At 43.4% G+C, this 13,214-nt stretch overlaps 1 protein-coding gene across 1 annotated transcript in view; it reads left to right on the top strand.

Annotated features, from left to right (window-relative positions):
* The first annotated feature begins 2,077 nt into the window (after nt 1-2,077).
* The window catches only part of LOC117644812, a 15,901-nt gene continuing 4,764 nt past the window's right edge, over nt 2,078-13,214 (top strand). The window contains exons 1-3 of the mRNA XM_034384445.1: nt 2,078-2,209; nt 7,887-8,059; nt 11,921-12,125. Coding sequence (XP_034240336.1) covers nt 2,159-2,209; nt 7,887-8,059; nt 11,921-12,125 — 429 coding nt within the window. The 5' untranslated portion in view covers nt 2,078-2,158. The remainder of the gene's footprint in view (nt 2,210-7,886; nt 8,060-11,920; nt 12,126-13,214) is intronic.

Raw genomic sequence — 13,214 nt, 5'->3', positions numbered from 1 at the left:
TTACAAAAACCTTAGTTAATTTTTTGAAAGATCTCTGCTGATTTTACAATCACAATGGAAATTTACGAAGCACCTTCGTAAATCTACAAAGATCCTTCGTAAATTTACAGGGAACCTTCGTTTACAAACAAAGAACCTTCGTTAATATACAGAGATTCTTCGTAATTATACGTCTGGAATTAACGACAGATCCTTCGGCAAAAAAATTGCCAACACTTCCTTCGTTTATTTACGAAGGTCCGCCGTAGATTTACGCAGACCCATCGTTGATTACCGAAGCCCGTCGTAAATTTACGAAGCTCTTCGTAAATTTACAACAGATTTTGTAAATTTTACGACTTTTCTTCGTAAATTTACAACTTTTCTTCGTAAATTTACAACTTTTCTTCGTAAATTTACAAAGAACCTTCTTAAATTAACGACGAACCTACGTTGATTTACAAAAGTTCCTGTAGGAAACAAACATTTACAGTGCACTTTTGGACATTCCCAAAAACCCTTCGGAAAATATTCCGTCGTAAATTCACAACATATTTTTTACTGTGTACAAAGAATTTTGAGCATACATTTACCATCATTCACCCAAGAGTTATACTGTAGTATGTAGTACAGTGAAGATCATCTATATTATAGTGAAACTTTTATATGTTGCGGTGTTGAAGCTGACTTTATAACGTACCACTGGGAGTTTACTGTGCCTTATAGATATTTTGACGAATTTCGTTTGTATGCGGATAAAAATGGTGGTGCAACCTTGCACCCTAAATCTTAGAGTGCGGTCACCACCGCCAGGATTGCCGGCATGCCGGCATGAGTGCACTCTCAGCATGTTATTGACTTTTTGCTCATTTTGTCAGTACTTGTGCAAGTAATTTGTACGTCCTTTCCTTCGTTTAACAAGAACCATTTAGGAAATACACTCTCAAGACTGTTATTGACTTTTTGTCCTTTGTTAAAGAGTATTTTACACAGTAATAAAAAGTACTGCTTCCTCAATATTTATGTAGGATTTTATGTTCAATGTTCAATAGAGGTCCTCCAATGCTGACGTCACGAAGCTCACTGAGTGGCAAAACCGCGCGAGAATTCGAATGCGGAGACGGCGGTGGGTCGGGGTTTGTTCGGGTTGACGGACACGTAGGTGACTGATTTAGTTGCAGGACTCATTATGACAACTCAAAATAAATTTCCTGTAACTGAAGTCGTCGATTTATGCGTCCACCTCTTAAGACATTGTGAAACCCCGGCCGCAGCGCCGATTCCGAGTTCAAACTCGCGCGCTCCCTGCCGCTCGATGAGGATGGCCGGTATGGCCTCTATGTTTCAGATCCGAAGACAACTAGACTACCACTGTCCGTATAATCCCTCTGACGGACTTCTTTACACCAAACAAAGCTCCTTTAATAAATTTCCAGCGAAAATAACGAAAATTAAAGTGGGAGTGGTCTCTGGCCGACGAAGGCGGTGTGAGGGTCACGTGACCATTGGAGGATCTCTATTCTCAAGAAAAGGTTTGTGTCTGAAGTTATCTCGAAGTGTATATAAGAAAGTTCAGATCACCGCTTGAGGAGAAATGAACACTCTAAATGTCTTGCGAAGAAATTTCCCCTAATTCAAAGGAAATGGCGCAAGCATAATACGAAGGTAGTTTTTCTTCGTATTACAAAGGTTTTTATTTGTATATTACAATGAAAAAGCTAAAAAGATTCGCATTACGAAGGAATATTGCTTCTCAAATTTCACATTTAGAGTGAAGGTAATGTCGCAAAAGTAATTCATGTTTCGAAAACCTTCCCGCATGCCCGTCCTTTGGTATCTCTTCATGTAATCAAATACAGGAAGGGCCAATTAAGCAGCGCAGATTAGCGTAATGACTTACGAGCACTCGAGAAGAAAAACTCGCAACCTCTTTCGATTTGCGAGCAAAGTTCGGTGAGTTTTTTTGGCGGCAAGTGAGAGTGCAACTACAGATAAAACAGGCAAACGAAGACAAGTTCAGAAATCTTAAAGAAAAAAAAACGTGTAGAAAAAAGACCGATCGTGAGACGGGAAACGCTTCAAGAAGTCTGCTTGGGCTGAAGTCTGAATATTGATTCACGATCGGATAGTATAAAAGTCAAAGCGGTCGCACAACCACTGTCACTAGAAGCCCAGCAACATGCTTTCCAGAACGCTACTCGTGGTACTCGTCGCTGCGTGCTCCGCCCAGGTATGTTACGGGTCGTGCTGCTGACGAGGGGACACGTCCCACCAGAACACCGAGTGAAGAAGAAGAGGAATAAGAAGCACCGGAACGAGTTTCCAAAATGGTCTTATTTGGAGGTTTTGATGGTTTTAAGTGATGGAACTCATCCTGGTTCAATTTATCAATTTAAGAACCTAAATGAATACACAGAATTAACAAATAAGCGACTTTTAGGGACTGTTTCCGGCTTTTAGTATTCTTCTTCACTCGGCGCTCTGGTGGAAGTGTCTATTCACTCACAACTTGGTTAATTGCTTTGTTAAGGATGCACCCCAAAGTTGGTGCTGAGACAAACAGGGTGCCTTTTCTGAACGTGTCAATATGAAGGTAGCCAAGGCACCTCAAGGGGCACCTCTAGGGGATAAGTTCGGGATCCTTTACTTGTCATAACAACAAACCCTGGTTTCATAACGTAACGCATGACAATGTTCGCTAAAGGTTAAGAGTATGGACTGTTGCAAGTACTTCCAAACAAATACGAGACGCTAGGAAAAAAAACTTATCATTTCTAAAAAGAATCAGGAGTTATGGGTTATTCCTTTTACGCTAACGATAACGTTATGATGCTCTTTCGAGGTAAGTTAAGGATCCCTGCACTCTCAGTCTCGTATTGACTTTCAATCTCATGCCATTTTGTGCAAACGTAATATGTACACTGTAATTCAAAGGGTGAGACATCTCACCAATTTTGAGCGATACAAAATGTATCACCGAAAAAAAGGTCGTACACGAATGTATCATCGATAAAATGGTCGGAAAAAAGGTCGTACACAAATGTATCACCGAAAAAATGGTGAGACATCGCAAGATTGGCCCTTGTTTTCCTGGGGAAGTATCACCCTTTTATCGGTGATACATTTGTGTACGACCTTTTATCGGTGAAACATTTGTGTACGACCTTTTTTCGGTGTAACATGCGTGCACGACCATTTTTTCGGTGATACATTATAGTATTACCCTTCTTCGGTGAGACAGTTATGTCTACCCCTCGGAGTGTGAGATGGATCAGTATTTGATTTTCAGTGTACTATTTTCTCTTAAGCTATGCACTATATTGTTCATTGTACAATGTATTTAGTCCATTTAACCTGATTTTTTTATTTGCAATGTAACATCTTACACTGTTAAAAAAATTCTGAAAATTCAGACCGAAAGTGTCAGACTTGTCCGTCTGAATTTCGTTTTCAGACTAGAGTCCTAATATTTGGACCGCAGGTCTAAAAATACGGACCTTGTAGTCTGAAAAAAATTTCAGACGTGGCGGTCTGAAAATTCAGACTTGACAAGGATTAATAATTTGCCCCGCGAGTCTGAAAGTAGAATTCAGCGCCCGGTCTTAATTTTCTGCCCGACTCGTCTGACTCCCGCCCCCTCTCTCTACATACGCTGCCTTAATCGGACTGCCCCGAAGGTAGCACCTTGAGCCCCAGAGAAGCCCTCTTTATAGCGCTCTGGCAGCACCTTGACCAGCTAAGCTAGTAGGCCCGAAAGCGATCTAGTTTGTCTCGGACTTGTTCGGCTGAGTTCGTTCGGCACCGAGCAGCGCCGAGCACCGAGCCGAGCCCAGTGCAGCGGCCTCAGGACTGTCTCCGCCGGTGCATTCTCGGAAAGTCCGGCGAGGCAGGGCCGGCTGGAGGCGCCCTCTGATTGGCTCGGCAAGGAGGGGAGCGTTAATCCGTCGGCAACTCGGAAAGTTTTGGCCGGCGCCCTGCACGCAAAACATCAGTCTCCAGCAATCTTCCAAGGTGCACACATCGCGTTTAACTTGCGTCAGGTCCACTCGCTCGGCGCGCTGAAGTCATGTCGACGGAAAGAAGTGCATTTTAGTTCGAAGTGTTTTCTGCTGATGACCCTTCTTGACGCTGTAGTGACTCTGCGCTCGCTGTACGCATTTCCCGAAACTGAAGGGGCGGGCGGTGAGAGGGCGAGAGGTGTTCTAAGTTATTCGCCTCTCCCCGTTCACACTCGTCCCCAAAGTGCCTTCATCGGATATCAGTTCAAACTTCTGGTTGGGCGAATCTGATACGTTCACTTCGTGTGCACCGTTGCGTGTTGGATGTGTGCTTGCCACAGTGAGTTAATTGTTACAAACAAGGTTTGAGTTGATTTTGCAATGATAAGCAAAGAAATTCATGGTTATGATGACTAAAGTAACCAAAGTGACTTTATAACTTTTTTTAAAAAAATACTTGTCTCATAACCTGGATAAAAGTTCCTTTCCATTGCATTATCTCATGCACTAAGAGTTGTACACCACCTTATTTTAGTTTCTGAGTTATGGATGTTTACGTTAACTTTTAGTCGTTTCTCTCAAATTCTCCTCACGACAAAGGATTAGCTACCCAGTCTTCATATTCTTGTAATTATATCTATTTTTGCAAAGGAAATAGATAGTGTTGCTTTTTTAAAAAATATCTCCCTTAGTTTTCCTGAAAAACCATAAACCAATAATAAGGCAAAATCTTTTAAATTTGAAGAAAAATAAAAATGGGCCTGATAAGTTAGCTTTTACAGCCTCTTCTGGACTTTTTTTTTCAAATTTGACAACTCTTTCTTCTTCATATGCAAAAATATATATAATTGCCAGAATCTGAAGACTGGGTAGCTAATCCTTTGTCGTGAGAAGAATTTGGAGGAAACGACTAAAAGTTTACGTAAACCTCCATAACTCAGAAACTAATTAGAGTTGGAGTCCCCAACTTTGCGAATAAATTTATCTAGTGGTGGAGTTTTGACCTCAAAATGAACTTCCTGTGACATATATTTCTAGGACATGCAAGTTTCACTTGACAGTTCCTTAAGGTTACAAAATTGACTTTTACTAGCCACAGCAATTTTCATCCTTCTTAAAGCATTGGTTGGATCAACTTTCATACCTTCCCCGCACTGCGCACAAAGAGGGAGGCGAGGGGTATGGGAGTGAACTGCTGAAAGCAAATTCAGACCAGGAAGCCCTTTTTTAAGAAATAAGACATCTCAATTTTAAGCTCACCGAATTCCTAAATTTCAGAGTCCAGCGGTCTTAATATCAATTCAGACTTGAGGTCTTAATACATATTCAGACTTGTGGTCTGAATTCACAGGTCTGAATTTTCAGACCGCATGTTTCTGAAAAAGTTGGTCTGAAAATTAGGAGTGCCTTTTGCGAAATTTTCTTCAGTTCATTTAGTCTGAATTTTCAGAATTTTTTTTTAACAGTGTAATTTCTACATGATCTATTGACAATTTTATCATTATAAAGAACAAAATTGTGCATAGTTGAGAGAAAATAGTGCATTTTAGGTTAGCTCAAAAACGTTATAAGCAAGAGGAAATAGTCCATATAGGTCTGAGAGTGCCAGGTCCGTCGCACCCCCCGCGACATTCGAAACACCCCCGCTAGACCTCCGACGCAGCCTGCGACCCTCAATGGCAGCGGGTGCCTACCTCGCAGCCGCCAAGGCCACTTTCTTATAAAACTCACATTATCTCAGTTTGCCACTGCGGCAAAAAGGTACGGAAAATTCTGTTGCTTTTTTTTTCCAGGATTCTCCGTAGCCCTCTCATCAATATTCTCCGTAGGCTCTTACAGTCTTCTCCGTAGGACCTGGAAGACTATATTCCTACAGAGAACACTGTGTGGTCCTACGGAAAATACCGTAAGAGCCTACGGAGAATACTGACAAGGGGGCTACGGAGAATTACCACAAGCTGTTTACAGAATGTTCCGTAGCTTTTTGCCACAGTGGCCCACTGAGGCTCAAATCCTTTTTGATGTGAGACGAGGGGGTAAACACTTCAAGAAATCGTGTACAGAGTAACACCATTCACATTTGAGCCGAATGTTTGCATGTTTATGCCGTACTGCCGAGTACTATCCCGTAGTCCAGCGTAATGGTTACCGGTATTACGCTGCGTTCCCGCCCATTTTTTCCCAAAAATAAATTCCCAAATATTGACTTTCCAAAATACTTTTTCCCAAAGCAATCCTTCCCAAAATCAAAGTCCCAATTCTATATTTTCCAATCCATTGTTACCAATTTTAGTTTCCCAAAGTTACTCCCAAAAGTTTTCCCAAAATATTTCCTTACGTGCCCACGAGCTCTAGAAGGAAACAGGCGAAGGTCATAATGACCGAAAAGATGGTGGTAAGGAGCCTCTGGAAGAACACTATGTGAATGATGGTTTTGATGAGTACCAAAGTCTGGGCGAGGTATTCTCAGTCAATTACCAAAAGGTTTCCTTTTTGCTATTTAAGCGAAAAAAAGGCGTATCTGCGACCTATAGCTAGATGTTTTAGCGAAGAGACCTGCACGCGAATTTAGGCAATACAAAAATCCTCACCAACATGTTGTGACGTCCTTATTCAAAGGTGTAGTACTGATTATGACTTGCTTGTTTATGAGAAGCCTGACGTGCATGAAGCTGAGTACCTACGCACTCCAGACGCCACTCAACACTCGAAGCTGCACCGATCACTCAGTTAAAAAAAATATTTTGAAAAAATACTTTTTTGGAAAAATTAATGATTTGGGAAAAATTTCTTTGGGAAATCTACATTGGGAATGAAAGTTTTAGAAACATTCTCTATTGGGAAAATGGGTTTGGGAAAAATGACCGGTAACCACGTGTGACGTGTAACCCACGGGTTTTGTGTGAAGGGCATTTAGGCAGAAAAATATGCCGGGGCCCCGGCGATCGCCCCGAAATACCTTTAGTTCGTAGTACTGCCCCTTCACCGGCGATCGCCCCGAAATACCTTTAGTTCGTAGTACTGCCCCTTCACAAACTGGCTGGTATTGCATTTTGAACACACAATAGGCCTTGGCTCTTAGCTCGCTTCGCTCGCATAGCAATGCGGAATCGCGTGAAACGAATCTATCATCAGCTCGATGAGTTGTTAGCAGACCCAGGTCAGTTCCTGAAAAACTTGCAACAATGTTTTAGTTCGCTGTGAACCAGCTTACTAAAAGATAACTGCATGTTTCGGTTTCGTCTTTTGGGAGGAAATTTAAATAGCATTAGAAAAATTTTGAAGATCGCTTCGCTCGCAATTTCCGCTGCTAGTGTTTTTGCTGCTAGCATCAGAAACAAACTCTGGGTGTATCTACCTTTTCAACAATTTCAGAAGTCAGGGAAATCACATGGTTGTCGTAATTATTTATCTAGAGGATTTCACCTTACGAGGGGGGGGGGGAGAGCAAGGGCCCCTTTGACAATTTCCTGCTGGGGCCCTTTATGAGCGAGTCCGGCCCTGGTATTACGCGCGAATACGCGCGTGTTTACCCCCTCGAACTCACCTCCCAAATTCTCTCCCTCACTACCCTGAGCTCATAGCCTTTCAAAGCCCCGGGCGAAGTATACAGAAATCTCTGGCTTTCGAACTACGGCAAAAGCCTGGATCTGAAATCACGGAAAGTCTTTGGCATCAAATAACGGAAAGTTCTGACGATAAATCAACGGTACTGTTTCTTTTTTATCTACAGTGCAGTAACTTTTAATAAACATATTTGAAAAAAGTGTTTTTCTTTCGCTTTTAACTATTTGTCACTGAAGAGTGCACGAAAAGAGTCACGGAGGTCTACAAAAAGTGTGTAAGACCCCCTTAAAAACGGTGCCGAGACGAGACTTGCCCATTCGCCTATGTCCTTACCGTCTGCAGACGCTGAACGCGTGGCCATGGGACAGGAAGACGACAACGACTACCACGACGCCGGCGCCGGCTGTTATGAGCAGGGAGAAGTTCTTGGCCCGTCTTAGCCAAGCGACTGAAACTGTCACCGCGGAGGTTGCTAAAAGCCACCAGCTCGTGGAAGAAGCAGACGCAGCCGACAAGTAAGTCTGAGAGTACACTGCAAGAACGAAACCATAACAAAAGTACACGGATTCCTGGCAAATTTTTTGTCAGGAATTTATTGTACTATCGAAGTACAACAATTGTTGTACAAAGTAGGATTGGAACCGGCGTCACGAATGCTGAGCAGTAGTCCAGGCCAGGGAGGACGGCCTCCTTGTCGTTTGTATAATTTTGGTTGTACTTTTAGTGTGCAGTTTCTGTTGAACTTTTGCTGTAGTATTCATACCTTTCCTTGCAGTATAGCTCATGTCGGTTTCGGGGGTGAGGTGTCCGACAGTGCGTAGTAACTCCGCCCTTACAGGATTCTGCTATTTCAGACACTGGAAAAGCATTCACACCAATGTCATGTTGAAAAGATAATTCAAACTGAACAGAAAACTTAATATCATACCTTGGCGTATGCACTGCAAACTGACGGCCATTGATGACACTGCAAGAAAAAAACTTAACGAAAGTACATACATTCCTGGCGATTTTTTATCATGATTTTATTGTACTTTCAAAGTGCAACAGTTGTACAAAGTTAAATGGAATCGGCATGATGAGTGCTGTGCAGTCCAGGCCTCGTTGTTCTCTCTACAATCTTCATTGAACTTTTATTGTAGAGTTTTTGGGTGTACTTTTGTAGTACCGTGAAACGGGGTAACTTCGGACACTTTTGATAGGTTTTTTTGAGGTTGTGAAAGTTGTGGTGCTGTCATGGACTTAAGGGTCAAAATTTATCATCTACCCACCTTAAGCTTCGATTTGGCGTTTATTTCAAATATCTGCACCTCACCGTTTTAACAGTGGAGGGTCCGAAGCAGTGTCCGAAATTACCCCGTGTTTTGGGGTAATTTCGGACACCCCTGGTAAAAACGACTTTTCGTTCTGATTTTGGTCCCAAAATCGATCACTGTCTCTTTCTAAAGTGCTAATATGATTATATGAGAAATTCGTAAGGGTTTAGATGTAAAGATTTTATGGTAGGGGTGGTCATTCATACATAATTTGAAGTCATGTTTTGCACTCATATGTAGCTCGATTTCAGGAATAGTGGGTGGAACTGGTAGAGCCATTTAGAACGCTTCTATTTTTTAATTTTTGACCGATTAGCTTTCATAGGCAACTCGGGCTATACATTTTTACGCGAAAGTGAATCTTAAATCTTCCTCTACAAGACATACAATCACATACATGCATATGAAAGGCAAGTAGTCGTGTCGTATGTACGGTTAGGAAGATACAGGGGCTCAGTGGAAAGCTTTGCATTTCAATTGTAGTAAACCGGCGAGCTATGCAGCCATTCTCCAAGACTAACTCTCATGTTACATGAAAAAAAATTAATCACAGAACAGTCGTTGACACTAAGGTAGGATATGCACATAAAACTAAGTATTAAAGATGTAGCTTTGTCCCATTTTTATGAAATTCGAAGTTTATAAAGCAACCGCTGTAACAATTGGGGATTATCGTTGTTATTGGATTATCTGCAACTTCCAGAGGAGCTCTTCAGCTTCCACCACTCAAACCCTGCGAAATAGAAAGTGTTCAGGACATACCCACTCTCCCTGGCGTGACGTTTGTATGTCCGAAATTACCCCATAAAGTAACAATTTTTTAGTTTTGAGCCCATATAAACCAAACTATTTGACCCAGGTGATTGAAAATTTGACACAGTATGCTCTTAACATGATCGAATCGACAAACAATCACCTCATGAACCGGCCATGAACAGTTTCGGCTTGCCAGTCAAAGTTTTTAAGCATAAAGCGAATTTAGGTAAAAATGGTTAAATACAAAAACCACTCTTTCTCCTGAAGTTTGCCCCTGATTTGGCCTCCGGGTGATTGATCAGATGGTTTCAAGTGTGGCCGATGCGATGCGCGCAACGGGACAAGCCTCCAAGTTGGCCGTTAGATGGGAGCGTCATCGCCATGCTTCCGGGCAGAGTTGTCCGAAATTACACCGAGTGTCCGAAATTACCCCGTTTCACGGTACTATTCACACTTTTCCTTGCAGTGGCAATCGTCGCATAACCGCCTGCTCATAATGACGCAGAAAATGAATTCAAAGTCCGCTGTTGGTACACTGCCAATCGAAGTGCGAGACAGTCTCACACTAGTAGGTGTCGGACATTTTGTCTCACGCGTACATGTGAGCCACGTTTGTCTCACACTTGCAAGTGTGAGACACGGTTCGTACTGCCCTTGCAAGCGTGGGACCCGTGGCATTGAACCACAGATCTAGCATAAGTAGCAAGTGTGGGACAAGCTGTGTCTCACGTTTGCAAGTGTGAGACTTCGTTGTCCCACACTTGCAAGCGTGCGACAAACGTGGCTCACAATTGTAAACGTGAGACAAAATGTCCCACACCTACAAGTTTGAGACTGTCTCACACTTGGATTGGCATCCAGTTTAAAACCCCCCAAGCGCCCACCTCCGATTCCCCACTCTGAAAGGCACCACGCACTCTCTTAACGGCTCACTCCACAGGCAGTGCAGACAAATTCATATCCGTTCGAACCTTGCAGACATGATAAGGCTAATTGACCTCAGGAGAGAGGTTGGGGATTATATTGTTTCCAGTTTTCTTTGGGCTGGACGTGGTAAACTCATGTTATGTGTCAATCTGCCGCAATTTACTTTGATCGAGGGGGCAACCACATTGGATGTTTGAGGATACAAGATTTCTTGCAGCTAAAGATTTTGTCGGATTTCGCAAGATTTTTACCCATATTACCCTCATAATTTGCTTGTTTTTGGCCTTTTTGTGGACAAGATTTCAGATTTCCAGAGATTTCTAGCGCTACTGAAAATCTATCGGCGTGACTTCGTGCCGGTTGCAGGGGCGTGAATTTAGCGTCACGCCAATAAACGGCATGACAGAAAAGTCACTCCAAAAATCGGCGTGACTCAAAAATTCACGCCAAATTTTGGTGTGAATTTCTTGTCATGCCGCTTTTTAGCATGACTTTTCTCATAAAACGCGTTATCATTCAGGCTCAATAAGGGCGTGACTCACGTGTCACGCCGTTTATCGGCGTGAAATTCGTGTCACGCCAGTTTTTGGCGTGACTTCTTGGCCATTTGTCCGACCATTACGTTTTCAGTGAGCTCTTGAGCACAAGATTGGACACAAGATTTCTAGAGGGTTGCCCCCTCGGCCTTGACCAATTTTCGACATCTGTTGGATAAGTTCAAATTGTTCAGGGCCGTGACCCAAACTATACAAGGTAGGTTTACGCCAGACCGCGTCTTGTCGTAACAGGCTTCGCGATGTCTCGCGGCCTGTTCCTCCAATCCGCGCCTGGCGTACCTACCTTGGCCTGCGGCGCTAGCCTGCCTTCGGCAGGCATTGGCTTGTCCACCGTCGGATACTTCTTACGTGTTGCTGCCCCCCAGACCCCCCTTAATTCTAGATAGAGTGGCTTCATCTACAGATAACACGATCTTGACCGTTGTCACTTTTTAACTTGTCGAGGCTGGGGGGCTCCGCCCCCCCCAGATCCCCCTTTCTTCAAGACAGAGGTGATCTACCAGCAGAAAACTCGATTTTTCGCCGTTTTTAGGTGTTTTTTGGCTATAAAAACTGAACTAGTTGAGCTAGTATAGTGAAATTTTGCGTGTGCCGAGCCAAGCACATACCTAATAAGCCTGCAAAATCTCAGCCAGATCGGCTGAGCCGTTCAGGAGTAGTAGTGTACACACACACAGACACACAAAACTTTTCAACCGCACTGGAGTAACGGGCTTCGCTATCGCTCAGCCAATAAGTAACCTAAATCGGTCTGTTTTATATAAATCTGAGGGTCGGTCATCGTTGTTCTTTTGTTTTAAGACGCTGTTCATTTTAACAGGGAAGGAAAAGCGATGAAGAAAGCCGTAGAGGACGTGCGTGCCTACACCAAGGCGTTCACAGATGAATTGAACGACTACGCTGCCAGATTCATCAAAAATGGCATCGACACGGCGCCCTGCGTTGAAAGATACATGGACAACAAGGCGGAGATCGAAGCCTATTCCGATGTCGAAGCCAAGGAAAAAGTCAAACTCGATATGCAGGTATGGCACTTTGCGTTTCACCTGCGCACACAAAATTTTGTACAAAGAACGGCTTCTGTATTACAAAGCATTCTTTCGTGGTGCAATGAAACACGATGCAGTAACATTTTATATTAGGCGCAAAGAAACCTGTAGAGTTTGAGTAAGCAACTACATCAAACAGTGCTCAGACTGCAAACCTGAATTGATGGCTGTGTCTTGTCTGCTGCAGTCATCATCTACTTAGGGATTTGCGCCAATCTGAGGAGGCAACCACATTCAATGTTCGGGCATACAAGATTCACTGTAAAAATTAATATCCGGAATAAACGACGGGTCCTTCGGCAAAAAAATTGCCAACGGTTCCTTCGTTAATTTACGAAGCTCTTCGTATATTTACAAAAACCTTCGTTAATTTTTTGAAAGATCTCTGCTGATTTTCCAATCACGATGGAAATTTACGAAGCACCTTCGTAAATCTACAAAGATCCTTCGTAAATTTACAGGGAACCTTCGTTTATTGGCTGAGCGATAGCGAAGCCTGTTACTCCAGTGGGGTTGAAAAGTTTTGTCTGTCTGTCTGTCTGTCGGTCTGTCTGTCTGTCTGTCGGTCTGTCTGTCGGTCTGTCTGTCCGCACTACTCCTCCTGAACGGCTCGGCCGATCTCGGTGAGATTTTGCACACTTCTTAGGTATGTCCTTGGCTCGGCACACGCGAAATTTCACCATCCTAGCTCAACTGGTTCAGTTTTTATAGGCGAAAAACACCTGAAAAACGGCGAAAAGTAGAGATTTCTGCAGATAGACCACTTCTGTCTTGAAGAAAGGGGGGTCTGGGGGGCGGAGCCCCCCAGCCTCGACAAGTTAAAAAGTGACAAGGGTCAAGATCGTGTTATCTGTAGATAAAACAACTCTATTTAGAATGTAGGGGGGTCTGGGGGGCGGGGCCCCCCAGCATTAAACAAGTTAATAAATAACCGACAACGGACAAGCCATTGCCTGCCGCAGGCAGCCTAGCGCCGCAGGCCAAGGTAGGTACGCCAGGCGTGGATTGGAGGAACAGGCAGCGAGACATCGCGAAGCCTGTTTCGACAAGACGCGGTCTGGCGTA

This window comes from Thrips palmi, unplaced genomic scaffold (genome assembly GCF_012932325.1).
Source record: "Thrips palmi isolate BJ-2018 unplaced genomic scaffold, TpBJ-2018v1 HiC_scaffold_18, whole genome shotgun sequence".
Lineage (NCBI taxonomy): Eukaryota > Metazoa > Arthropoda > Insecta > Thysanoptera > Thripidae > Thrips > Thrips palmi.
This window is presented reverse-complemented; position numbering and strand designations above follow the sequence as displayed.